General features: G+C 47.6%; 1 protein-coding gene across 4 annotated transcripts in view; it reads left to right on the top strand.

The window, feature by feature from the left end:
- Positions 1–1,000: 1,000 nt before the first annotated feature.
- The window catches only part of PPP1R12B (protein phosphatase 1 regulatory subunit 12B), a 131,499-nt gene continuing 104,504 nt past the window's right edge, over positions 1,001–27,995 (top strand). For all 4 annotated transcript variants that reach the window (XM_039379674.1, XM_039379673.1, XM_039379672.1 and 1 more), the window contains exon 1: positions 1,001–1,367. In XM_039379674.1, the coding sequence (XP_039235608.1) occupies positions 1,080–1,367 (288 nt within the window). In that variant the 5' untranslated portion in view covers positions 1,001–1,079. The remainder of the gene's footprint in view (positions 1,368–27,995) is intronic.

Raw genomic sequence — 27,995 nt, 5'->3', positions numbered from 1 at the left:
TGTATTAATGCGGTGGAAGAGTTGCCTAAAGTTCTGAGAAACCTTCTTGCCTCCTGAGGTTTTCCAAGGAGGATGAATTTGTTTTCAGGGAACATTCACATCACCGTGATTTTGATTTTTTATTTTGTTTTTAAAGTGCCTTGTGCCAGGGTCCCAGAGCTCTTCCAGCCCTCCTGATGATTATTGCTTAGTCCTTACTTGGAACTTTACAGGTTCTGGCAGCTCCTCCGTGAACCCACTGGTGTCTGACTGGAGCTGCAGCTGCCGGACCTGCTGCTCGAGAGCTCCGCACCGCGAGTGCCGGGAAGGGAACGGAGCTGGGAAGGGTCTGGAGCAGCAGGAGCGGCTGAGGGAGCTGGGGGGGCTCAGCCTGGAGCAAAGGAGGCTCAGGGGGAACCTTCTGGCTCTGCAGCTCCCTGAGAGGAGGGGGGAGCCAGGGGGGAAGTCCGGCTCTGCTCCCAGGGAACAAGGGGACAGGTCAAGACGACGTATTCTTAAACTGCACCACGGGAGCTTCAGGTTGGACATCATGAGGAATTTCTTCATGAAAAGCGTTGTCAGTTATTGGCAGGGGCTGCCCAGGGAGGTGTCGGAGTCACCCTGGAGGTGTCCAAGCAACGACTGGATGTGGCACTCAGTGCTCTGGTCCGTTTGAAAAGGCGGGAATCGGTCAGAGGTTGCGCTCGCTGGTCCCGGCGGTCTTTTCCAACCTCAGTGATTCCTGGATTCTGGCATTCCGTCACTCTGCGGTGGGCAGGGGGACCTGTCTGAGGGCGCAGCGATGGCGCCCTGCCCAGCCCGGCCCCGCCCCGTGCGCGCGGGGGCCGCCGGGAGTTGTAGTCCCGGTCGCGCCCAGGTGCGGCGGCGCGCGGAGGCCGCCGGGAAGCCGCGGCCGCCCCGGGGGGCAGGTGCGGCACCGCCCCCCTCGAACTACATGTCCCGGGGTGCCTCGGGGCGGGGGCGTGGCGGCGGCTGTGGCGGCGGGGGGGGCGTAGCGAAGATGGCGGCGGGGACGCTGCGCCCCGCTCCGGGCTGAACGCGGCGCGGCCCCCGCGCGGCCCTTCAGAGCGGCGGCGGCGATGTCCGAGCCGGAGCACCTGGGCGGCAAGCGGGCCGAGTCGGCGCGGCTGCGGCGGGCCGAGCAGCTGCGGCGCTGGAAGGGCTCCCTCACCGAGCAGGAGCCGGTGGCGGCGGGGGGCGGCCGCGGCCGGCACCGCGGCGCGGGGGGATCCCGCGTCCGCTTCGAGGAGGGCGCCGTGTTCCTGGCCGCCTGCTCCAGCGGGGACACCGAGGAGGTGAAGCGGCTGCTGGGCCGCGGCGCCCGCATCAACACGACCAACGTGGACGGGCTGACAGCCCTGCACCAGGTACAGGGCCGGGGGGCTCCGCGGAGCCCGCGCCGCGGCCGGGGCTGTGGGTAAACAAAGGGTGACAGGGCGCTGCAGCCGAGCCCCGCTCAGCCGCTGTCACGGCACAGCCCCGGCTGGCCTGTTCCAGTCGGGCAGCGTGATGTACCGGGCTTTTGCAGGGTTATTAAGGAGCTTAATTAGCAGAATAAAGATCGAGGGGCTGTCAGGGCTGCTGGCCAGCTGGCCAGTTTGTTAGTTTTTGGAAAACTTCTGCCTTTGTGCTTTTGGGGTCTGCTGAAATAGCAGCGATGCTGGGAAAATTTCCCCAGGGGAGTGTGGATTTTGCAAGGTCAGGAGTGTCTGGTCAGCCCCTGTGTTGTGTTTTATCAGAGTTGCCTTGAAACTCCTCAAACTGCTCCTTTGGCAGGGAGCAGAGAGTGCCCTCATCGCCGATAAGCGACATAGATTCTATTAATATTCAGCCAAATGTGCTGAAGATAGTACAAAGTGGTCCCAGGAATTGGCTATGGAGTGGTAAAGCCTTGGCTGTTGAGAAACGTGTGCTGTGTTTCATCCGTAGCCTTTGCCGTCCTTGTGTAAATGAGCAGGAATGCGAGGAAGCACGTGAAATTGCCATCCCAGATATTGGGAAACCTGTTGCTATCTAAGACTGATAGAGAATTTAGCAGGGGTTGTGAAATCAGTGTCCCACATTGGTGCATCTGGTCAGTGAAATGAATCCGGTTTGGATCCGGGCCAGCCTCAGGAAGAAAATTTTCTTAGCTCAAGATCTTGTAGATTAAGAATGTGGTGTGGCAACAAGACCGGGAAAGAAGCACCATCAGGAATAACATCTGGCAATAATGTTTGTAAAGAATAGCGTGTTAATAGCACAAATAGCAGGACAGTCGCTGAGCTGATCAGGATTTCTTCTTCGCTGGGACGGTGTTACTGAAGCATTTGGGACGTGTGTCAGCCGGTTCAGGAGCTCACTGGCTCCTGGCTGTCAGGGAACAAGGGGAGAGAAGACTGATACATTTTATTCTGGACTTCCAAAAATAAGTTATGAAGCAAAGAGCATGAGAGCTCACAGATCCTCAGGTTGAATAAGACTTCAGCTGGCAAAGCAGTGAACTTTGTGATGGCTCAGCTTTCTTTTGGTTGGTTGTGGGTTTTGGTGTAGTGGTAGCAAATAAGTTACACTGCACAAGTACTCTCCAGTCTGGCATTTGTCCATTTATTAGCAGATAAATAAGTAGTCCTATAGATGCTGGTAAGAGCCAGTTACTGAAAAGCATTTTGACAACCAAGAAAGCTGAATTTAAGGTGGATAGAAGCATGGTAGAGTTGGGATGACTTCATGAGGGTTTTCCAGCCAGGACTGGTTGTGATCTCCTCAGAACTGCCCAGGTCCTTGCTGATGGAGGTAATGTGACCTTTGGCCAGAGGTGTCTGGTGAAGTGCATTGGACTTGTCCAGCAACGGGCGATGAGCTCAGCAAGGTCATGCTGCTGGAGTCCAGGGCGGGCCATGTAGTGACAGGCAGGCTGCACATTTAATTCTGCCTATGTAAAGGGTACAGAATTGTGTTATTATGTGTCTTAGGATCCCAGTATCGGGTGACACTGACCAGTAACACCAAGGGCTTGATACTTGGAAGAGGGTTTGGATGAGCGAGCGGCGGAGCAGATGCTGGCAGTACCAGCCAGCTGCTTACGTGAAGGGTTTCTTCACTAACTTGACAGGAAGGGAGGGTGACCTTACTGTGACTGGAATAAAAACTTTGTTCCAATGTCCCATGGATGCATTAACATTTTTGCTGAGCAGTGACGAGATGTTCTTGCACACCCAAATGGAACAAAGGCTGTTTTGTTAGAGGTTGTGTTGTACATGTGTATCCTGAGTCTGTAAATCTGTATCAGATGAAAATGTTTATTAGCGTGGTTGGGGAGGTTGTTATGAGTTCCTTATCAGTGAACCTGGCCAAAATATGTTTATTTTCATATTACTTGGAGAATAATACTGCCTTATGGTAAAGTGTCAGCCGAGACCAGTTAGGTTGGGGGTCCCCAGAGCTCTGGTTGAGAAATGGGATGATGTAGTACCCTGAGGATATTTCAGTAACTTCTCTCAGTGTTAGAATCACAATGTTACATTGTGATGGTGGTGACCCTCTGCTCTCATTTCATACATGTGAAACCAAAGGGCCAAATAACAAGGAAGGAAATCCTGCATGTTAAAAAGAACTGGCTTTGTTGAAAGAAAAATCAAGTAAATTTATTTTTTTTTTTTATTAAAGAACTTAATATTAAGTGAGACTTGCTCTGGACGAGCAAACAGGTCTTTTTAGATAATGGAAGGGTTAACAATGTCAATTGACTTAATTTGTCAGAGGTAGCAGCTGCTTCCACAAAACCTAAGACCAGTCTTACAAATTGGGTTAGTTTATTTGAAACACAACGTGGCCCCAAACGTTGTGTGTTGTTCACAAAGATAAAATTACACTTTCTCTGGTATCTGGGCCACTGTGACTAAGACCCATTGTGTGCTTGCTGGGTGAGAAGCTGCTTCTGCTATTTATAGCCACGAAGCTGTATTTTGAAAATAACCTTTTAAATTACAAGTGGTATTCCTGAGCCTCCAGCCTGTGTCATCGTCCTCTTGGGAGGCACTGGGTGCAGCACAGACCTGCACCACAGCCAGTGTCTGCTGTGAAATCACCTGGGTGGTGACTTCAGCTCTACTTTATCTCCCTCAGTGCCTGCAGATTGCTGCTGGATGAACATCAGTCCCCTATTTTCAGTTATTAACTTAGACTGTATTCAGTGAATTATTTTTGGCAATGGTTTTGTGCCAAATGCAGAATGGAAAGGGAGATGTTACTTAAATGGGAGTGAACATTTAGAAATCATCGAGAAAGCTGCTTCCAGTTGGTGAAGTGAACTGTTGGTGGCTGTTGAACTTCTCTAGTGTTTGCAAGTGGTGGGAAATGGGCATGAACTGCTCCCTCTGTCTCCTGAGTGACAGAGCCAATGGAAGAGTAAACTTGTATGAAAATTGAGTCTTAAGGGGAAGAAGTCTGCTGCTTCTAGTTGGGAAAGCATCTCCAAATACAATAATAGTAGTGCTTGTTTGTCTTCAAGGACAGTTCACAAAGGATAACAGCAAAGATTGTTTATCCTCTGTCTGCCCTTTGATTTACCCTCTTTCCCTTTGGTCTGTTCCAAGGAGAAGTGAGTTGCTCATGAAATAACTCATGTCATTTACAGTGCTCTGCAAGTACCTCAGCACATGCTGTTTACTTGTTTTCGGGTGCTGGGCACTTGTGCTTATTCAGAAGCTGCTTCCTGAAAAGTCAGGTACTTTGTGTGGTGTCTCTGGGTTAGGTGGAGGCTGGAACCTCTCCAGGAGATCCTGGTTTAAGTTATTTTTCCTTCTGAGCCACAGCTGTAAAATTGCAGGTATGTCTTGGATGCTGCTTTATAAAGCTCGGAAGAGCAACATGTCAGAAGGGTTGGGAAATTTTCAGTTACTGCTCAGCAAATTTGCCCTTTCCTCCCTTCTGAAGGTTGTGTACAGTCCTAGCAAAGCAGAGGCAGCAAAATTTTTGGACAGTCCTAAAACCATCCAGGGGAATACGTTACAGAGCACTCTGGTCACAGCAGTCTGGAGACTCTTGGAAGAATCACTGAGTTCCCAACACTGGAACAAAATCTGGAGACTGAGGGGAAGAAAGAGAGGATTCGTGTGTGGATTGATACTTTCCCTAGCTAGGACATCACTACTGGAGAGCATGGAGCAAAGAGTTGGGACTGCAATAGTGCCTGAAGCAGCCCGGGTTTGTTTTATAGGATAACTGAGGTAGATCCAACCCACACAGTAAAGTGCTGTACTCCTACAGCCACAGCTTCTGGGAGAATCATGGAATGACATAAAGGAATTGTTAAGGTTGGAAAAGCCCTCTAAAATCATTGAGTCCAACAGTGAACCCAGCACTGCCATGTTCACCACTAAACCATGTCCCCAGGTGCCACATCCACATGTCTTTTGAACACTTCCAGAGATGGTGACTCTACCGCTGCCTGAGCAGCCTGGTCCAGTGCCTTTCAGGGAGGAAATTTTCCCAATATTCAACCTAAACCTCCCCTGGTATAACTTGAGGCTGTTTCCTTTTGTCCTGTCCCTTCTTCCCTGGGAGCAGAGCCTGACCCCCACCGGGCTCCAACCTCCTGTCAGGGAGCTGGAGAGAGTGAGAAGGTCCCCTCTGAGCCTCCTTTTGTCCAGTCTGGGCCCCCCCAGCTCCCTCAGCTGCTCCTTATCAGACTTGTGCTCCAGACTCTTCCCCAGCTTCATTTACTTTCCCTGGACACAGAATTTCTTAATCACCAAAAGGTAACAACCAGTTTGTGCCCTGAAAAGTGAGGAGATGACACAGTGTACAGTGGCATGAAAACTCTTGAATGAATGTTCAGGTACCCCATCTCTGGGGCATCACAGCTGTGCTTTAAGGTAGTTCAGCTTCTGATCTTTAAGTGGTGACGATAGTGTCATAAATCAGGCTGCATTTTTTAAGATTGGGTGGCTGCATTGCCTAAAAATACATTCATCCTCGGAAGAGAAGGTTATCTAGGGAGAGTCATACCTTTCCCGGTGCCCTGTGCAGAGTTCCTTTCCAAAGGCCTCTGCCAGGGAAAACAGAAGTTGCAAGCTGTTTGTGCTGCATTTAACACTGCTCATCACACTGAAATATGGCACTGTCAAAAATAGGGTTTATCACTAGGGAAAGAGAGATTTTGGGTTTCAGTTAAAAATGGGAATGCAGTAGCATGTACCATCCCATAGTACTCTGAATAAAGTGAGAGAACTTGGAAGTTGCCTACAATACACCAGGAATTTATTAGACAAAATGGTTAAGATCCAAATTGCTGTTTTATCAACCTCATGCTTTTATTTTCTTCCCTTTGGCTGACTCAGTCCCTTTTCTGGCTTGATGTTTTGTCCCCGTGGGTTCATTTGTCTGTCCCTTGCATCTCTATTTCTGAACAGTCTCCTAAGTGGGCAGAAATAAGTCTAGACTACACTAACCTTGAGCTGCAGTGAGTTGGAGCCTGGGAGAGCTGCTGCTCTTGGCAAAGGGGAGGAAACCCTCCCCTGGTGTGGTTTGGGGCACTTTCTCGACTGGTTGGTTTGGCTTCTGGAAACTGAAGCCAACCACAGCATTCACTCAGTACTGGATGCTGGGAGGAAACACCCTGTGTTTTAGTAAGTAGATGGGTATTTGGGAGGGGAAATGTGCATCTTCATTGCTTCTTTCCTCAGCCTCTGTTTATCCTACTTGTGATTCCACGCATCAGGCTCTGCTGCTCCCCAGAAACAGGGAGCAAGGGAGCTCATGGGATTTTCAGCTCCAGCTTCCTTCATGGCGGCAGCTGGAAGTGCTGAACCTGGTCCTTCAGTGCTGCCTGTGGAAAGGTTCTCATCTCCACTGCAGCTGCTGGGCAGTCCACATCTCTGGCCCCACATGGAAAGCTCCTTTGGGAAGCTTTTAGGGAAAGCTTGTTGTGCCTAACGTATACTGAAAGCTTTCTGGCTTCTGCAAATGAAATTCTTGAGCCTGCATTAGAGGTGGAGACAAGTCTTTAGGGCTGCGTACTTGTCTGAATCAACATGGTTTGATAAGATTGAAAGCCAGCTCAGCAAAACCTGCAGAAATGAGCAGTGAATGCAGTGGGATGGTCCCTGCTCTGGCAGTGTGGGGTCCTGCAGCTCCCGTTGGCGTGGCTGGAACCTGCTCAAACAGCCAGTACATTTCTGTGCAGAACTCTCAGCTCTAGCCTAGATGAAATTGCTGTCATCCTGGTATTATTTTTTGCAATTTACAATGCCTCTTGCTTTTGTTATCGGTGAGTGTTAGGGGCTGGGAGCTGTTTCTATTTCAAAGCGGTTTAGAGATTTAGAATTCACATTAAGTACTGTGGGGCTTGTGAGACATCTCAAGTGGTGTGTCTTGTAATATACTGAGATAATAACTGCCTAATATTAAAATATAAGACTTCTCAGTTGGTATGCTGGCTTCCAATTGAGGATTATTATATACCATAAGTCAAACAGGCCTGTCAGACTGTGCATATTAGAGCAATCTGTTTTAAGAAGTTTGGGAGAGGGGAATATAAGTAGTTGTATAAATTGACATTTCATTCTTTCTAACTTTTGAATACAAATGAAGGCAGGTGGAACATTAAAAACTCTGAAACATCTGATTTGGTTTTTAAAAAATGGCATTTGTGCACAAGGCTGGGGTAAAAAAAATGAAGGAAAGAGCAACCCAAAGCCTTTCAGGGGAATGGCAGCCCCCACTCTCCAGTGACAAGCTTTCCACTGAGTGAACTGTTTGACCTAGTGATAATGGTATGGCCCCAGCACAGGGAAGGTGCCCAGTATAAATCCTGGGATCTGAGTCTGCAGTTTATTTTCAGCTGTCCTTCTGAAGGGAGGTGCCACAGCTGTCCCTGCGATCTCCTTTCTTGGGCTGCAGCAAAATGATCTGTGTGGGGAGGAAAGGTGCAGGAGGAGCTGGGCCTTGTGTCTTAGGCCTCAGCAGGAAAACTTCACTTGCTAAAGGTGTTGAGATCAGGCTGGATGGGGCTTGGAGCAACCTGGGCTAGTGGAAGGTGTCCCTGCCCATGGCAGGGGGTGGATTGGGATGAGCTTTAAGATCCCTTCCAACCCGAACCATTTGATGATTCTATGGAGGAATGATTTGATGGGGATTTAGGTGCCTGTTTTCCTGGGGGGGTCACTTCAGCATGAATGGATTTCAGAACAAGCTCGTGGTGGATTTACTCTGTACAGGCCTGTGCAGAGATGTTTCCAGCTGCTGTGAACTTGTTGAAGATGCAGGTAATGGGATCCAGAGCACGGCTGTGAGATGGGGCTCCAACCTGCACAGCTTCCAGGAGCCAAATTTTGTTTCCTCTCTTCACTCCAGAGATGTCCCACCTCTTACTGTGGTGGAACAGGACCATTCTTAAATACTTAAGATGTTTTTCAGAGGAACTTTGCTTTTCTAGATTCACAGACTAGTGAGAATGATATCCCACAGCCACATCCCGGGAGTCAGGCCTTCCATTCCACATTAAGCTATTGACAATAACAAATGTCAAAATCCTTGATTTAGGCACCTACGCAATTTCTCATGACAGTTTTCATTCATAATAATTACAATGTGTGGTACTTACAAGTGATTAGTAATTTAGAAAATACATCCGTGTGCTTTCTTGTTAAATATTTTCCTGTTAAACAAATTTTGGAAAGCTCCTTCCAGCTTTAAACTCTTAAATATAGGCTTTGCTCATCTGAAGACAAACCAAAACCAGTGAAAATTCACTGTTTAAGAGTAAATGGTGTGATTTTTTTTTTTCTTTTTAATGCTGCTTTTATTTAGTAGCTTGTTTCTTGTAGCTGGGCAAAATAAGACAGCCTCAACTTGTAAGAGTCTCACTGGAAATGTTTCCATAATACAATAAGCTGACCTTGCAGAGGCACACAAGCAGCTTCAGTGTTGCTTTTCCAGCATTCAGCCTTGCTCATAAATCTTTGTGAGATGTACAGAATGCAGAGTGACCACCTGCCATCAGCTTTTTATGTGTCACTGCCTTTTCAGGGTAAAACTAAACCTGGCCCCTCTCCGATCCCCTGAGCCAGAGCATTGATTTGCCACAGTGATTGCTCACCGTCCATTTCTGGAATCTCTCTGAAGCCACCTCCTATTTATAATTTGTCATTCCTCGCTGTCTTAGTTAATGCAATTTCGTTACAAAGCCTGATGCTTTTTTACATCTGAAATCTTGCGATAGCAGCAACTCCTGGTCCAGCTTGTCTAAACACAAGTGCTGGGTTAGCAAGGGGACTCTAGCAGGGATTTAGGGAGCTGAGGGGACTGTGTATGGGCTCTGCCCAAACCTGGCTTATGTCTGTTTAGTTTGCACTTGTAAATATAAGACCATTACCCAGGGGGATGTAAACCAGCTTGAAGCTGGTAGGGCCCGCACAGGGAGCTGTGCCTGATTCACCACACGGGTTTTGTGCTCGAATTGGGAGTATCTGGAAGTGCTGCTGCCATGGTTTCATTCTGAAGTCAAAGTAGAAGGTGCAGTTACTCTTCATCTGCCAGGAATTTTAATTCATATGGATTGTCAGCCTTACCCAAAACGAGTATTGGAGTGACAATTATAAAAAAGGGGGAAAGCAACTTTTTGCATGGGGAGATAGTGATAGGACAAAGGGGGAATGGTTTTAAGATAAAAGAAAAGAGATGTTGGGAAGAAATTCTTCCCTGTGAGGGTGGGGAGGCCCTGGCACAGGCTGCCCAGAGAAGCTGTGGCTGCCCCATCCCTGAAAGTGCCCAAGGCCAGGTTGGATGGGGCTTGGAGCAACCTGGGCTAGTGGAAGGTGTCCCTGCCCATGGCAGGGGGTGGGATGAGGTGAGCTTTAAGATCCCTTCCAACCCAAACCAGGTTGGGATTTTGTGACCTATTACACTTTGATACTTCATGCAAGACATGTCAATAGGGATTTCAGGATTTCTCCCTTGGAAGATTGCTGGTGGAGGTGGACACTGCCCTTTGAGTGATGGGGCTTGCTTTAATTGTTTTGGTGGAGCCAGATATCTATATCTATATATCTACGTATCCATATATCTTTGTATCTACATATATTTATTTTTGTATCATTGCTCTGAGTTACATCATTAACAGAGGCTCTGCCTGTCCAACAGAAGTCATCAGAATATTTATCTTCAATACTGTTGTGGTATTGGAGGGTGAAATGTTCTAAATTTTTCTCTAACAAGCCACTTTTTCTACTCCATTTATTCTCTGGTTTCTGTAAATGAGATGACACACTCTCAGCATGGACAGGTTTGGTGTTTATGTGGATAAGACCAAATCTGAGCTAACTGATTGCATTAGCAGAGCCAACACCTGTCCAGGAAGAGGTGCACATCCTGAGCCTGCACTGGGCAGCCACACAAACACCACACACTTGCCAAGTGTCTGATTTAATTTTTTTTTTAAAGGGATATGATAATGCCAGTAGCAGTTCCTGTGCTAGAGGAGCACAGACCCTTGTTTGGGTCTTTTACTGACCATCACAGCTGACGTCCATATGACTGACACATTGCAATAATTTAACCATTTCTCTGGCAAAGATGCTTTCAAAGCAGCTTGATGGCACATGTGAAATGCTACGTTCTAGCCTATTACCACATCATCATCTTTCAGGCAGAATTAGGGATTCTGAGCTGAAATAGCTCTCTAGAACAGGTAGCAAAGAAAGATCTGCTGACTTACTTCCTAATGAGTTAAACCTTCAAAGCCGGTTTCATCACTTGATCCTGGTTTTCAGTTCTTCCCTGGCTTCATGCTCCTTCCCTGTGTTCTCAGGAAGCCGACTGATCTACTCCATGCTCCAGCCAGCTCCACTTACTGTGGGCTGATGTTCTCATCATTCCCTTTTAGGGGAATCTGTGTGCCCTGCATAGGCTTTGAAAGGTAGAACTTGTGTTCAAAATGACTGTTTCAAAGACTCTGGAGAAGCAGAAAGTCACTGTTGTGTCACAGAGTCTCTTCCAGACAGTTGTAGTGATAGTCCATAAAGCACTTACTGTGGCTGTCTGTCCTCTGGCTGCTCAGCCTCCCTGAGAGCTTGGCAGGTCATTTGGTGCAGAGCTGCTGTACAGCCAGTTGTCCCAGTCTGTGCTGGTGCAAGGGGTTATTCTGTCCCAGAGGCAGGAGACTCTGTTTGCCTTGGTTATCCCTCCCTCACAAACCCTCCATCAGACCCCTTCTCTAGCCTGTGTCCTCTGAGAAGGACCTCCTGCCCCAGCCATGCCAGCAGTTTGATATAGTCTACAAACTTCTTGAGAGTGCTCTCTGTCCCGTAATTAATGTTAATCGAGTTTGTTAATGAAGACATGGATTTGTATTGGCCTCAATACCAGCCCTGAGGGATGCTGCTGGTAATCAACTGCCAACTGAACTTTGTACAGCTGATCACCTTTTGAGCCTGGTATCCCAGGCAATTTTCCATCACCTTATCATCTGCTCCTGCAGTCCAGTTCCTGCTAAGAACACTGTCAGTGATGGTGTCAAAGGTGTTCCACACTCACTCTCCTGTCCTCCACGCAGCCACCTCATGGAGGGCAATCAAGTTAGGCAAGATTTGCCACTGGTAAATCCAAGCTGGCAGTTCCCAGTCACCACCACCTCCTGCTGGAAATGGCCATCAGGAGGATTTACTACACAGCCCTTCCAGGGACTGCATTGGGACTGACAGGCCTGTAGTTCCCTGGATCCTTCTTACACAATGTGGTGATGTTTGCATGTCATCAGACCTCCCTTTGTCGCCAAGACCTTTGAAAGATGACAGTGATTTGCAGTGACATTAGCCAGCTCCCTCCTAAGCCATGTGAGTATCCCACGTGGTCCCAAAAGTGATCCATGATCGTTCCTTCCCCTTCATTGCCTGGGCTGAGGCTCTGGTGCTGCCCAGTGGAGCTAACAGGACTAGTCTGTATTTCCTGGGAACTGTCCATTCTCTCAAGTGTGTGTGCAGGGCTGTCAGATGCAGCGCTGCTCTAGCTGTGGGCTGCAAGAAGCTTCAGTCTTACTTGCATCTGGCTCTTTGCAGTGACTGTCACATGCTCCTAGAACCACAGAACCACAATGGTTTGGGGCAGAGGGGACCTTAAAGATCGTCTCACTCCAACCATGGCAGGGACAGTTTCCACTAGACCAGATTGCTCAAAACCCTCTCCAACCCAGCCTTGAATGCTGGCAGAGTTGGGACAGTCCTGTGCACAGCAGACTAACCATTCCTAGGGCATTTTCCTGGTTTTCTTGTCTCTCTGATTTATTTTTTTTTCCCCTTTCTAAAAATTCGAATTTTACGGTGAAGTCCCTGCCAGGAGGGAAATAGAAGAGGTTCTTTCTACTTGACTTGTCTCTTCGTGCTTCAGCATTCAGTCCTGCAGGAATATGGCCAGTGAGCAATTCCTGTTGTCTCATGTGGTACCTTCTCTACTTTTTGGTGTAAACCTGCATGACATCACTAATGATTCCAAACTGCTTGTCTGTCAACACCCATTCAGTTTTAAGGCAGGTCATGACCCCTTTCCTTTGGGAGTCATGAAGTCAGAAGTGCTGCTGGGCATCATCTGCCAGGGGAGGTGATGACAGTGGATTTCTGTTTCCTACTACCCCTTCAGTAAATGCTTCTTCCCCATCCTGCAGCACAGACATCAGTGGCTCTTAAGGCTGGGGTATTCTCTTGGCTGCCTTAATTTTACTAATGGGCTTAGCAATTCCTTCCAGTTGCTGAGAATGCTTCTCCCTGCTCCCATGTGCTGACACTGGAGGAAATGCTATAAAGCTGAGTGGACATTTTTGGCTTGTGAGCCCACTTTAGTGGAGCCCATTTTACTTTCAGTCCAGCTACCAATTTAATCACTCCTTCACTTCAGATATTAACTGTTGCTCAGTGCCATCTGATATGGAAAGGGGGTGCAGGAGGCACCAGGCAGGGATTAGGCTCTGGCGGAGGATGAATGGCCCCTGAGTGGTGGATGCTTCATCCCTGTGGATCAACTGGAAGAGTGAACAGCCATGAACCAGCAGGCTCAGCTTGGCCCTTGGAAAAAACATGGTGTAGGGTCCCACTTTGCTTAACCTCAGCACCCCACCGACTCGTGACAGGTCAGACAGGGCTGTTCAGCCCCCTGTGCCCAGCCTATGCCCAGCTGATGGATGTGCTGCCTCGGGGAGCTGGGTTTAAGGAGTAGCCTTGAGTGCCAAACCTTGGTGCAAGCAAAGCCCTGCTCCTGCCAGGGGTGGGGAAACCTGGCTAGTAGGTAGGAGTGAGCGGCTCCTGTGGCTTGGAGATCCAACCTTTCTGCAAGTGGGGCAGTGAGGGGACAGCAGGGCTTGGCAGCTGCAATCCTTGCCTTGGATCAGGTGGAATTGCCTCTGGCTTGGAGGGAAAGGAAGCTGTGGGGAAAAGATCCCTGTTTAACAGCCTGTGGCTCTGTGTTCCTTTCAATAGTCCTGGGTGGGAAGTGGCTCTTGTTTGTTTGCTCTTCCTGGGCAGTCCACCATGTGCTGAGTGCTCTGCATTCCCAGGTGTGTGTGCTGCTCCGGGGCTGCCCGGATGCTTTCTGGACCAAAGTGCTGCTCCAGAGGTCCTGACTGCCCTGGAGCTGTTGAGCTTTGTCTCCAGTCCCTGTGTCACTTGCCTACCCACTGCCATTGTTTCCCAGACTCTCTGTCAAATCACTTCTCAGTCTAATTCATGTGGGGGAAGCTGAAAGGCAATAGAGTCCCCTGCAGCTCCTCAGGGGCTGCACTTTTCATCCAGATGCTCTGGGGGCCAAGAAGGCCAATGGGATCCTGAGGTGCTTTATGAAGAGCATTTCCAGCACACTGGGGAGGTGATCCTCCCCCTCTCCTCAGCCCAGGTGAGGCACTTCTGGAGTGCTGTGTCCAGTTCTGGGCTCCTCAGCACAAGAGAGGTGTGGAGGTCCTGGAGCAGATCCCAGCAGAGGATACAGAGATGATGGACTGGAGCATTTCTCTTATGAGGAAGACCTGAGGGAACTGGGCCTCTTCAGCCTCGAGAAGAGATGCTGAGAGGGGACCTCATCAATGTCAGTCATTGTCTGCAGGGAGGGGTCAGGCGATGGACCAGGCTCTGCTCCGTGGAGCCCAACAATAGCATGAGACAATGGGCAGAAGCTGAACAGGAGGAAGAACTTCTTCACTGTGTTGTGTGACCGAGCACTGGAACAGATTCCCCAGAGAGGCTGTGGAATCTCCCTCCTTGTAGATGTTCCAGAACCATCTGGACACAATCCTGTGTCATGTGTGCTGGGATGGCCCTGCTTGAGCAGGGGGGTGGGACCAAATGACCCACTGTGGTCCCTTCTAAAGTGACCCATTCTGAGGTTCTGTATCCTCAATGGGAGATGAGCTGCCCCTTAGATGCTGGTATAGACAGAGGTACTCAGATGCTGGTGTGTTAGTCCTCTGTGGAAAGGCTCAGTGCATGAGCCTTCCAAGTGCCAGGTAAGATCACCCACACCCCTTCCCCTGGGGCTGCACCCCTTCCCTGTTCCCACACACATGGATGCAGAAGGTGAGGTGTACGTGGAGAGGAGACAAATAGAACTTCTGCAAACTTCTGCATGTTGGATTGGTGGAACAGGGGGACTTCCAATAAGGAAAATTAAAAAATGGCGATTTAGTGGAATTTAAATCCTAATTATTTCAGACTGGAAAGAATGATATATTGTTCCTTGTGACATATCATCTTTTATATGTCATGGCCTGTGTGTATTCTCCTCTGTATCTTAAATCACTGTAGTAGGTACAGGCTCTAGTCAGGGAGCACACAGAATCCCGAGGGGTTTTTTCTGGAGAGTATTGAGAGAGTCTGAGTCTTGGATACGGCTCAACGGAATAGTTTCAAATGACAAATCTGTCCCAGTGTTGCCATTGTGTGATGAACAGTTTTGTAGTGTTTCTCAGCAATACCAGGGCTGCATTGCCTTCAGTCTTTCCTGTACAAAGATCTCTTGAAATAAAAATAAAAAATTCAGCTTTCTGAGCTTTCCCAAGCTGCAGTATTGACAGAAGAGGTTCCAGAACTGCTCAGCAAATTAAAAGTGTTGGGTCTTCAGCACCAGCTGGTATTTTGTCATGAGAAACTGGCACATGCAGTCACTGAGCTATAATCTGTTGTGTTTAGTATATCTTAAAACACTTAAGCCACTACCATGGAATGTCAGTGGGAAGTGACAGTTCTCCATGTGGTGCCAATTTCCATAAGGAACTCTAAGAAGAACTGGAAAATGATGATCCCAAAGGAGGCAAAAAGCATGTGGATTGGAGAAATGTGGTGGAGGTGGTATGTTTGGATTTCCAAAATGCTCTTCACAACACCCCTCAATGGAAGCCCTAAGAAATAAAGCTGTTGTGAAATAAAAAGAGATCTTATCTTTGATTAATTACTGCCTGAAAGAGAGAAAACAAAGGATCAGTTTGCAGGGGGAAGGTGAGTTATCCTGTGCATCTCCCCTGTGCTGCTCTGCACACCCTTGGGTGAGACAGAAAAGAGAATATAGAGCGAGGATGCAGTTTTGCCAAGGGTCCTGCACAGTCAGGATAATGAAGTAAGAGCTGGCAGTGAAGAGTGTTACAATATTGGCCAATTTGCTGATAAAGTGGCTGGCAAAATTTGGTCCATAAAGGGGGAGTAATGTTTATGGGGAAACAGTGGCTTCCAATGCAGCTGTTACAGGCTGGAAAAGGTTTTCTGGGGATTTAATGTAATAGCATGGAATTACATGCAGTGGCTGAAAAAACAAATCAAACATTAGGAACTATTAAGAAAGGAATAAATAAAGCAGATATTGTAAAGGCAGCATTAAGTTCATGTTGTGCCTCTGTATAGATTATTAGTATGCACATTCCTCTTTCTACCGTCTCAAAAAAAATGTAGTTAAGAGAAAGAGATGGGAAATAACAGCAAGAAGATGAAAGTCATTGAATGGTTTCTATACCAGGAAAGATCAAAACTGTCTGTGATTCTTTCTGACTGATGGAAAGCCACAAGCACAGATTGAGGGATCCAAAATTTTGTGTAAAGTGGGATTAGGAACGTTTATTTTTTCCCACAAGGAAGAATTAAAGAACATCAGTGTTTTAAAACATTTTTTTTTTCATTCCATGTAAAATTCAGCTGTGAAATGGATTGCTTTAGGACATAGCTCATACCAAAAGCTTTGGTGTGTTCAGAATCTGCATGATGGGTGCAAGTTCTAACTCTAAGTTAAGCTACAGATCACCAGGCTCTAGGATGGGTGAATGATATAAAGAACAATTAAAAAAGCATTAGTTGCTACAGGTGAGGGTCAAGAAGAGAAAGTAAGATGGGGAGAATTAACAAGGCCAAATACCTTCTCAAACGTTAAAGCAATAGTTTTAAACTGAATATCCAGTGCTTTTTAGGAGGCTCAGTAATACCACCCTGCAGAAATGGTGGGCAATTCTGCTTTGTATTTAGTGGAATTTTATTGAATGTTTGGGTAACTTACTGCAGTGGCATGAAGATTATATTTCATAGCGTTCTCTAAACCAGAAGAAAGCATATGTATATATGTAGGATGTCACCTTGCTAATCCAGGAGGGTTTGGAGCATTTTTCTATTCCTGGCTCTCAGTAGCCTGAGCTGCTACATCTGACTGATCACAGCGTCGAGGTGTTCATGCAAGGAATGGATTTCATCCTTGTGGTTTGCACTGGATTTTCTTCTCTCTCTTGGATGGCTGACAAACAGAATTTGACCTTCGCAGCCCTAAATGGTTTGTCTTTTAAATGGATATCACTTGTGTTGTTCTGAACAAGCATTCCCTCGTGCTGAATAAGATAAGTGGTAACTGTGTCTCTCTCTGGATGAGAGACTTCGGGGCCATGCCAACCTGTATGGCAATGGAGCCAGGGTTTGAACTTCAGAGCATATTGCACAAGTTATTTTTGGTCCCTTATTAATAGCTGCTATAGAAGGAGCCCCGTGTCTTATAAGGATTCCGGGTATTGGCTTCTCCTTGCTTCTCCTCAGCCTACAACTCAGCCCACAAAATCCATTCTTTTCCATTTAGTTTAGGTGCTGTTAATCTGAAAGAAAATTGTTCAACATTGCAGAAAGTGAGCAAGGAACAAAGAATTGATTGTAACCCTTGGGAGGGGATCCATGTGCTGACAGCATGCCCAGCTTCCTGCAAATTGTGCTCCGGACTTCAATTCAAGCCCTGGCCTAAACAAGAACTGCTGCATTAGGGGAAAATAAGGCATTTTGATGTAATCTGATTCCAGGATTACTTTTAAATTACAGTGTTGTGGTGATGAAACAAACCCTCACAGTCTTGGAGATTTGGGGATCAACCTGTTGTTGACAAAGCTACCAGCTTTTTTTTTAATATATAATTTATTTATTTTAATCATAGAATGAGGGAATCATTAATGTTGGAAAAGACCTCCAAGATCATCAAGTCCAACCTTTGACCAAAGACCACCTTGTCAACTAGACCATCGCCTATAAGTGCCACATCCAGTTATTTCTTGAACACCTCCAGGGATGGTGACTCCACCACCTCCCTGGGTAACCCCTTCCAATGCTTAATGACCCTTTTATAAAAAATATTCTTCCTGATGTCCGACCTGAACCTCCTTTGGTGCAGCTTGAGGCTGTTTCCTCTTGTCCTGTCCCTTGTTACCTGGGAGAAGAGCCTGACCCCCATCCTGCTAATGTGTTGCTCTGGCCTGATGTCAGTCTCTAACCACTCCCCCTTCTCCAGTCTGTCTAAGCTGGTTTCCTAATGCTTTGGCTTCTTGTAGCAGTGCTTGGATAGTTCTCCTTCTGTGGTGTGATGCTGAAAGCTGCATCTCTTCTGCTGCCATTTGTTCAGCCTGTTGTCGTTTGCCCACAGACCAGTCTGGGCTGTCTTGGTGGTGGGGACAGGCGGCTGCACTTGGAGAGTTCCAGACATGTGGCTGGAACAGGTCACAGAAGCCCTTCTGAGCCAGTCGTCTGCACTAAGGCATGACCAGGTTTACCAGAGCTCTTTCCAAAAGAGTTATCTAATCCCTTCCTAAACATCTTCGCAAAGAGCTTGTCTGCACCTCCCTTGGAAGCCTGCTCCAGGGCCTGGCAAGCTGAGCAGTCAGAATCATGGAATTCCAGAGTGGCTTGGGTTGGAAGGGACCTTTAAGCTCATCTTGTTCCACCTCCCTCCCATGGGCAGGGAGGTTGCCAAGGTTGCTCCAAGCCCTGTCCAACCTGGCCTTGGACACTTCCAGGGATGGGGCAGCCACAGCTTCTCTGGGCAACCTGTGCCAGGGCCTCCCCACCCTCACAGGGAAGAATTCCTTCCCAATATCCCATCTAACGCTGCCCTCTGGCAGTGGGAATCCATTCCCCCTTGTCCTGTCACTCCAAGCCCTTGTCCAAAGTCCCTCTTCAGCTCTCCTGGAGTCCCTTTAGGCACTGGAAGGTACCATAAGGTCTCCCCAGCCAGGCCCCAATTACCCAGTGGGGGTGGTAATGCAAAATTCGAAGTAATAGTATCAGTCATTGATGCTGTAACAACATATGAGTAAATGCTGTTTTGAAGGATGAAGATCCCAAGGAAGCAGCCTGGGGGCTCTCAGGGCCAGTGTGAGATCTGTGGCACAGCAGGGCTGGCGCTGCTCTCACCTAGTCAGTGATTTCCTCTGGTCCTGTGTCCTTTTTGTCCTTGTTCTGCCTCTAGAATCTCCCACTTTAATGTAGGAATGTTCGTATTTTGCTTTGTTGCAAGAACATTTGTCAGGGACACTTTGAGGCTGGGCTCTGCTCCCCGCAGTTCTCTGCCTTCTCCGCTTTGGTTTCATCCCACACCAGTAAAACATGATCCCTGGTTCTCATTTTTGCTGAACAGGAGGGACAGAGCTGGTCCTCATTAGTCTGTTCTGATGAGTCCTTCACACAAGTGTTTCAGAGGCTCTGGGATCCTGGGCTCCCCTGCACAGCCCCATCCCTGCTGTGCAGCTGCAGTGGGTTGGGGTGGCAGCAGTGGGGAGTGGACGTGGAGTGAGCATCCTGCTCTCCCCAAACCTTTTACAACTTGTTCTCTTCTTATCTTTCTGAAATCTTCTTTAGCAGTTTATTTCTGGGGTACCCTCCAAATAGCATAAACCGTATTTGTGATACCACAGAAATCCATAAGAAATGCTTTTGGGAAATGGGGAAGTTGTTTGGGCTTCTTGGTTTTGCAGGGTTTTTTTTGTTTCTTGTTTTGGGATTTTTTGCATTTTTCTTAAGTTAAGCTTTTTCCCATTCATGTCTACCACATCTTTCTTAGTTGTGGAGACTAGAATTTCTTATAATACGGTAAATCTGCTGCATTACATAGGGGCCTAACGATATTTTCTGATTTGTTTTGTTCCTATCCACGTAATTTCTAGAATTTGCTTTGATTTCTGAGCTTGGAGCTGATGTTTTCCTACAGCTATTTGTTATAATCCTAAGAGCTTTTTCCTGAACACAGTAATAAGCTCAGAGCCTTTCATTTTGTTACGTGACGTTAGGTGTATTTTGTGCCTGTGATTCACTCTGCAGTGATCTCACTGCATTTCATCTGCACTTGCTCAGTACTGTAAGATTCTTCAAGTTCGTCGTTTTCTTTACCCTCTTGAATAGTTTCATCAGCAAACTTTGCCTCACTAATCACCTCTTCTTCTTCATCACATCACCTCCTCAAATGCCCTTATGTAATACATTTGGTGGCACAGACCTTGGGAGAGCTTTCTGCAGAGATCCCCAGGAAGGATCTGTCACATATTCTGGTCTCCCCATCATGAAAATACGTTTAGTCTTGCCAGAAGGGTCCCTCTTACCCAGGCAACTCAGTGGCTTTAGGAGCCTCAGAGAGGGGCCTGGTGAGAAGCCTTTAGAAGTCTTTGTGGATAAAATCATGGGATCTCCTGAGCTGGAAGGGACCCACAAGGCTCATCAAGTCCACACCCTGGCTCTGCACGGGACAACCCAAAAAATCACACCATGTATGTGAGGTGAATGTCTTGTAGCACCTGGATCTTCCTTCCCTTTGTGCCTATTTGCCCTTCAAAAGACTCCAGTGCCTTTCTGTCACAAGACTTCCCTCTGTGAAAGCCTCGGTGGATCTTTTCCAACATAGCACAATTTCCCATGGACTCTTCAGTATTGTGTCATTGGCTGATGTAACCCCAGCAGCTTGGTTCTTCTTGGCTTTGATGAGATCTCTCCCTTCTATTCCAGGAGTTTCCTCACGTCCCACTGACTCCTCCTTTCCATCTTCTAAGCCATACACTGAGACACTTGACACTTGTCCATTTGTCTAGTGCTACACCAGGGGAGGTTTAGGTTGGATATTAGGAAAAGGTGGTTGAGCACTGGAACAGGCTCCTCAGGGAAGTGGTCACAGCCTCAAACCTGCCAAAGCTCAAGGAACATTTGGACAATGCTCTCGGGGACATGGTGGGATCGTTGAGGTGTCCCATGCAAGGCCAGGAGTTGGACTCCATGATCCTTGTGGCTGCCTCCCAACTCAGGACATTCCATGATTCTATGATACACATGGCCTTGACATGGTTTCCAAGAGGCTGCCCAAGCAGTCCTGCTGTCCAGCTCCTAATCTGAGCTGTTGTGTTTCTGGAGCCTCTCAGTCCATCCGTCTTCTCTTGGCCATCATCGTCCATCCATCCGTCCATCCGTCCATGTGCCTTGCTCTTGCTTCAAGCTGGGAACTCAGGGGTGCATCCTGTAGTCATATTCCCAGTGAGACAGACCCAGAATTGCTCTCCCAAGCATCAGCTCACTGCTTCCTCCTGGGAGCTCTTCCTTCACAGCTGGCACAGAGATGGGACTGCAGTGGGATCCCTCTGCAAGTCCTCTTGCATAATACTCTTTGCATCTCTTTCCTCTTCAGCAGAAATCATACAATCATGGAATGGTTTGGGTTGGAAGGAGACCTTGAAGATCATCTAGTTCCAACGCCCTTGCCGTGGGCAGGTACACCTTCCACTACCCCAGATTGTTCCAAGCCCCATCCAACCTGGTCTTGAACACTTCCAGGGATGGGGCAGCCAAAATTTCCCTGAGGAACCCATTCCAGTGCCTCACCACCCTCACAGTAAAGAATTTTTTCCTGATGTCCAATCTAAATCTACTCTCTTCAATTTGAACCCATTCCCCCTTGTCTTGTCACTCCAGGGTCTTGTAAATAGTCTCTCTCCATCTTTCCTGTGAGTTCCCTTCAGGTACTGTGAAGCCACAATTAGGTCACCCTGAAGCCTTCTCTTTCCAGGCTGGACAATCCCAATTCCCTCAGCCTTTCCTTATAGCAGAGGTGCTCCATCCCTCTGATCAAGTTGGTGGCCTCCTCTGGACTGGGGTGATCTGCTCAGAAGTGAGACTGTTTCATGGCTCTGGCAGCTCAGTTTTGTCAGCAAACCTTGCCCTCTCCTAAATTTCTCCTATTCACCATCCAGGTTGGAATGTGCTGTTCCTGAGGATTGCCTGTGCCACCCACCTGCAGGGCAGACTCATGCTCAGGTGATACAGGGAAATAAAGAGGGAATTCCCCATCCTCCAGCTGGACTTCCACCAGATTTAACTCAGGGATGAGTAAGTGCTGTAGTTCCCCGGTGAGCCCAGGCAGCTGCCCGGCTGCTGCTCCTGGTGGTTGCAGGGATGCAGAGTTTGCTCTCCCTGCCACCCCTCCCTTTGCTGGATATGTTCATTGCTCTCACCATTTCTGGCTAGGACCTTTTTTTGGCTCTGCCAGCCAGGGCTGTGTGACACTTTGGAAGTCCTGATAGGGCACTCAGTCAGAGTTCACAGGGGCTGCCAGGATCTGAGCCCTGCAGGGCATGTGTATGGCGTCGGGGCAATAACTGGGTTTATGTTACTCCTAGGAAAACATAAAAGTTTGTATCAGGTCTGTATTTCTTTGATCACAGAGACCACAGTTCATTAGACTCAAAATGTCATTCATGCCACCAGGGAAAGGTGACACTTTAGTTGTGTCCATCTTTCAAACTATCAGGATATCTGGTGTCGTGCTCTGACAAGGGTCGGTGCACGGCCTCATCCTTCATGTGCACAGTGCTCAGTTGCTCTATGTGAGGGTCTCTCAGGGAACTGGCATTCAAGCAACTCTTGTCCCTCTGCAGTGCCTTCATCCCACAAGTCATTTTCTTTAATAGTTCAGTGTTCTCTGTACCATATTTGCCACTACCTCTCTTTTCCATGGGCAGGATGGACTCCCTGCCCTCTCTTTGCACTGCTGCTGGCAGCAGGAGGGGGCTGTGCTTAGAAACCAGCAGTGAAGGATTTTGTTACTGGTGGCCAGGCTGAGATTTGCTTTTTTTTGTTTCCCACAGGATTAAAAAACCTCAAAGACACTTTCCTGTGGACTGAGTAGCCCTGATAGTGTCAATTGACTTTTTTCTTCTCTTTTTTTCTCCTGTGGATAAAGGCAAGTTCTAATGAACTTTACCTGAAAGTGTAGTTGGCATTTGAAAACTAATGGAAATCGGATTCTCAAATACAGATCTTTTCCAGTATTGGGAATTCTCAAAGAGATTTTTTACTTCTGCTCTGGAGACAGGCTAGGAAAGCTGTGGGTGCTCAGCCTGGAGAAGAGAAGGCTCCAGGGAGACCTTAGAGCCCCTTCCAGTGCCTAAAGGGGTTCCAAGAGAGCTGAAGAGGGACTTTGGACAAGGGCCTGGAATGACAGGACAAGGGGTATTTCTGTAGTCAGCCACTGGTTTCATCATCTTTGCCCTTAGTGCTAACTGGGCACTCTTGGCATTCACAGGAGCTCATGGAACAACTTCTACATGAGCTTTGGTGTCTGTAAGTTAGAGTTGGTTTCTGTGAAAGCAGTACTGGTTCTGGAGGGACTTGGGTGCTTTCTCTGTTGACAAATCCCTCTTTCCCTGGGCCAAGGTCAGTGTAAACTGTCTGTCTTGACATGAACAAGATGTTATGTGGCAGCTTAAGGCTATCTCTGTCCTGCCCTTCCTGCTGCTCCTGTCGTGTGCCTTTTGTACCAGTGCCAGGGCTTGTCTGGTCCCATTGTGAGCCAGTTTAGCTCCTGGATCTGTTCAGTGGGGATCAAATGAGTTATCAGTGACCTTGGTGGGGCAGAGGCTCTGCTGGCAGGGTGTAAGGCTGGGCAGGGTGAGGGCAGCCCTGGCTTCAGCAGAGCTTGCTGCAAGACCCTGCCATGGGAGAGGCTAAAGAAAGCCTGGAGTGACCGGCGGAGATTTCTCTGTCTGCCTTTGAGGTCTCTAGTTAGGCAACACAAATCTCACCTTCAGTTTGCCAAGTTGGAGCTAAACCCATTTGCAGCTGTTTTTCCATGTCTCTGACCAGGTAAGAGAAGACCTGGAGAGACTCTTCCCATAGAGGATTGAGTGCTGGAGCAGAGAGGCCCTGCCTTGTCTTCCCACCCCACCTTGCCCTTCCAGTGGGTGTGGGGTGAGTGGAGCCACCTTGCCAAGTGGGCTGCAAAGTGATTTTACATTTTTACCCCTATTATTGACAAGGTGAGTTTCCATTTAGCCTTGGCTGTTCTGCACTGCTCTGCCACTGCAAGGCAGCAGGACAAATGTCAGCCCTGGGCTGCAGGAGACCTTGTTGGTTTGGTTGCAACTGATCTAATGCTGCATCTTGGAAGTTTAGAATATGTTTATGTAATAGAGCTGATGGCAGAAAACACATCTATATTTACTTGTGCTGTAGAAGTACCTTTAGGAACTGCACTAAATAGTGCAGTGTAACCCCTGATGGAGCACTTGCAAGGGCAAGGGTGTTGTTAGCAGAACATTTCTTTGCTAAGCAAACCTGCAGTAGCTGAATTTCCATTTTCCACACAGGAGTGAAATGCTTGTGAGCTTTCTAATTATGAAATGTAGAGTTATTTCAGGCAGGAACAAAAATTTCAGTAATTTAAGGGCAAGATTTTATGTAGACTGTCTTGATCCAGTGCCAGGGAGTGCTGGCTAAGTGGGAGAGAAATTACATACTTAGTGGTCAGAATGACTAAACTGGTGAGACTTGAAAAGCCAGTCCTGCTCCACACCATTAGAAAACTGACAGTCCCTGCTTTTTAGCGACAGAAAGGCTTTATTTTTAGTGTTGGCACTTGATCATGTACTGGACTCATTTCAAGCTCTTCTCAGATAGTACAAAGCATTAGTCTTCGACTGCTGTTGAAATAATGGGTATTAAAAATCATGTTGGAATTAGTGGGATGAAGATGATGAAAAGGAAGGGAGTAAGATGATGATCTAGGTTGGATTTTGAAGTCAGTCCCACATGGCCTGGCACTGGTTTAGGGCAGTGTTCTGGTCTGTGAGTGCAAATGGCAAACCAGTCCATCAGCTGCAGAGGAGGAGCACTGTGAAAGTGGAAGTCACTGGGAAATCAGGGCCTGGTTTGGATGGGAGGTGCATTCAGTGCAGGTTGTTAGACACACGGAGGCACAAATACTCTGAGGCTCAAGGAGGTTCACGGGATCATAAAATGTCCTGAGCTGGAAGGGACCCGCAGGGATCATCAAGTCCAACTCCTGGCCCTGCACAGGACACCCCAGCAATCCTACCCTGTGCCTGAGAGCATTGTCCAAACACTCCTTGAGCTCTGGCAGGGTCACTGCCCTGCTCACAGCACCAATGTTGTGCATAAGGGTTGGTCCCTGTGGCTCTTTGCATAGTGAATTCCCTGTCTGTGGCATGTGCTGAGCTTCCTAGCTTTGCCAAAATGCTGTTTGATTAGAAAGGCTAAATGAGGGCCAAAAGCTGGCAATCCTGCATGAACCTGAGCCTGGTGTCCTAGCAGGAGTAAAAGCAGGGCAATTTAGCTTTCTTCCCCTTTCCCTCCCATTTCAGTAACACAGAGTGTGAGTGTCCAGCTGACCTTCTCTTTCCTTCCAGCAGTGGCTCTTTCTCCCACAGAAGCCGAGCTGGAAGCTCTGGCATGCCAAGGGCTGCCTTGGTGAGCACAGCTCCTGTCCAGCCCCGGGGAAGTGAAGTGTGGTGCCTCAGCACTCACTGGCAGCACCATCGCTGCAGCTCACGCAGGATCCTGGTAGTTGTAAAGAATTCCACAGACATTTAGCCAAGCCACCTCTGGTTTAATGCATCAGGTATTTACATCTACCTCCTTGTAAATAAGCTGATTGCCCCGGTGCACATAGGAAGGCGTGGGGAGTTTTAAAATGTGGCTTCTATTCAAAGCACTTCTCCACCTGACATTTTGTGCTGCTATTTCATCTTGGAAATGCTACGTTCATGACATAATTATGCCTTTGCATGTCTTTCTCTCTTCCCTTGTGCTCTGCTGCGTTTTTTGTTGTGCTAATCATTGTAAGAGATTTGTTGTTGGTTTCTTTTGATGACTGGCATGGATACTGCTGAGTACTTCCAGTTGTTGTGAGTTTTTTTCCGATGGAAAAATCTGACATAATCCATATCTGTCTTCCTGCTTACATGAGAAGTATGACTCAACCGCTGTTAGAAAAAATGAAGCTCCATAGCTAATTAATCAGACTAGAAAATGAACCTTTTTATGTCATTTTACTCCCTTTCCCCCTGCTCTCTTTAAAGCAGAATTTACCTCTTTCTTCTGACTGTTTCAGGATTAGATTTACTCAAGGGTTTTAAAGCATAAAGATTTTAGGACTGGGCTCGTGGTACAGAAGTGCCCGTGCAGGGTGTTGAAGCAGAGGACACACAGAAGCTGGGGCTGAGGACTGAGAAGGGCAGGTGCAGAAGCTCTGTGGTGTTGTAGGAGCAGCAGTATGAGCTGTTTGTTGTTCCCCAAATCACTGGCAAGTGTAATCTATGCTGCCAGAGATACGGGATTACTTGGAGGTGGAATTTTTGGTAGTGCCGGTTCTGACAGAAGCCCCTTAAGAGCAGAGCTGTGATCATGGGACACCATGGCAATGTCATACCTTCCAGTGCCGACAGGCCGAGTGGTGACAGTTGCCAGGCTATTTTGGGAGGCTTTTCTCTTTGTTTTCTGTGAACTCCTCTCTCTGTGCTCCCGGATTTAACCCCGCTGCTGTTCAGCTGTCATCGGCCTTGCCTTCGTTTGTGGGTTTGAGGTGTATGTTGACATCACGTATTTACTCTTGCTTTGCATTCAGTGGAGGATTGGCTCCCTCCATCTCCTAGCCAACCTTGTTCCATATATTTTAGACTTATGACAGGAGAACAGTAGAGAAGTGAGTCTTGTCATTTAATCCCTTTGACACTCTGTCATGACTGGATGACTGAACTGCCCTGCCAGTGCTTCCAGCCCTGTGTGTACCAGCTAATGGTGCTGCTGGTGTCACTGTCAGCCTCTGATTTGCAGCAGCTCTATAACCATTTCCAAAACTCCTCAAAGTGTTCTAGTTACACCAATCTTATAGGAAAAGGTTGTGGTAAAGAAAACCCTCTCAAAGTTCAGGTTGAGTAGTGACCTCATAGATCTCGGCTCTTGGAGGGTTCTCTTGTTCTGCTGGTCAGTCATGGAGGGTGGGATTCCTCTCACCCTGGTGTCAGTGGATCTCTGCTGGTCTGCAGGCAGGGGGAAAGGACAGGTACTGTGAGAGTGGTGCATCCACCCAGCTTGGACAGGGAATGCCCTGGGTATCTGTCTCTTTACACTTTGAAAATGTGGGTGAAACTTAATCTTGTGCAAAGCAAGGTGTAGGAGCACATGGCAGCAAGCTGGGCTTAAACCTGCTCGAGCTCTTGTAGGGATCTCAGACTGAATTTGAGCTGCACTTGCATGCACTCAGAAACCATCTTGCTTTGAAATTAGTGCTTTTTATGGCCTGTACTCACTCTGGCTCTTCATTTAGCACAGAGAAAACCTTTCAGTCTGTGTGAGCGCGATGTCCCCCCTTGGTTTGTATGAACAAACCCCACTTTTTTCACCCCGTACCTGATACAGAATTTCGTGTAGCTCATGGGTGGTGCAGCCTGTGCCACCCAAATGAGTCTACATCAGGTTTCCAGCATGAGGACATCATTTAGGAGGAGAAAGCCGGAGGCTTAGGCACATAAAGCATCAAAGCTGTGGAGGTGAGTCAGGTCTGGATCAGAACAGCTGCAGACACAGGACACAAATCTGTGTCTTCTAGTCCTTTCCCGCAATTTAAGACTTCCCTGGATTTTCAAAGAATAAATATAAGTGGCTGTGCTTGTATGTATGAACATATATGCACATGCATATGATGATACACACACAAATCCACAGCCTGGAATGGTGGGGAGAATTCACTGCAGACCCTGCCTTGTGCTAGAGGCACTAGATTAGGAGTCTCCTGAGGTCCTTTCCAACTGCAGTAATTCCATGATGTATCTGTTGCTATTCTGTCCCTGAGTGGCACTGGGGTGTGTTGAGAACTGGCTCCTCTTTAAGCAATAGCAGATAGTCCCTGCTCTGAGCATCTCAACATCTAAATTATAAACTGTTTCACTATATGCAAGAATGGAGTGGCTTTCTGGGCACACTGACATATGGGTCTTGAAGATCAGTGCAGGAATGATGGATGTAGGATTGTATGGAAGCATCTCAGAGGTGTTTGTTAATACTCAAGAGTTGCAAAAATTGGGATCAGGGAGGGAAGCAAGCCATGGGGCTGGATGTGTAAAGAGCTTTGAAGATGGTTCAACACTTGATTTCTGGACTGGAGGAGAGTCTGGTAAAAGAATTAATATTACGGGTTTCAGGAGCAATCTGATTTAAGAGTAGCATTTTGCACAGACCAAGATGTACCACAGTTGTAGGAGGTTCCAGAGACAAGTAATGAAGTAATGAAGAAGAGCTGAAGCAAAGGCCTCTCCTGGCCTGGCATCTCTCATACTCCATTTAAAAAGCCAACATGTGCCTGACCAGACAGTTTATCTGTTGCATTTATGTGTGACAAGTGGAACTGCCAAGTATGATTTCCATGTGGGAACCATGGGGATAGCTACCCAAGGATCTGACACGGTAGGATTAGGAGATTTT

This window comes from Pipra filicauda, unplaced genomic scaffold (assembly GCF_003945595.2).
Source record: "Pipra filicauda isolate LSUMZ 115617 unplaced genomic scaffold, ASM394559v2 scaffold172_size1731463_pilon, whole genome shotgun sequence".
In the NCBI taxonomy this organism is placed as follows: Eukaryota; Metazoa; Chordata; class Aves; order Passeriformes; family Pipridae; genus Pipra; species Pipra filicauda.
This window is presented reverse-complemented; position numbering and strand designations above follow the sequence as displayed.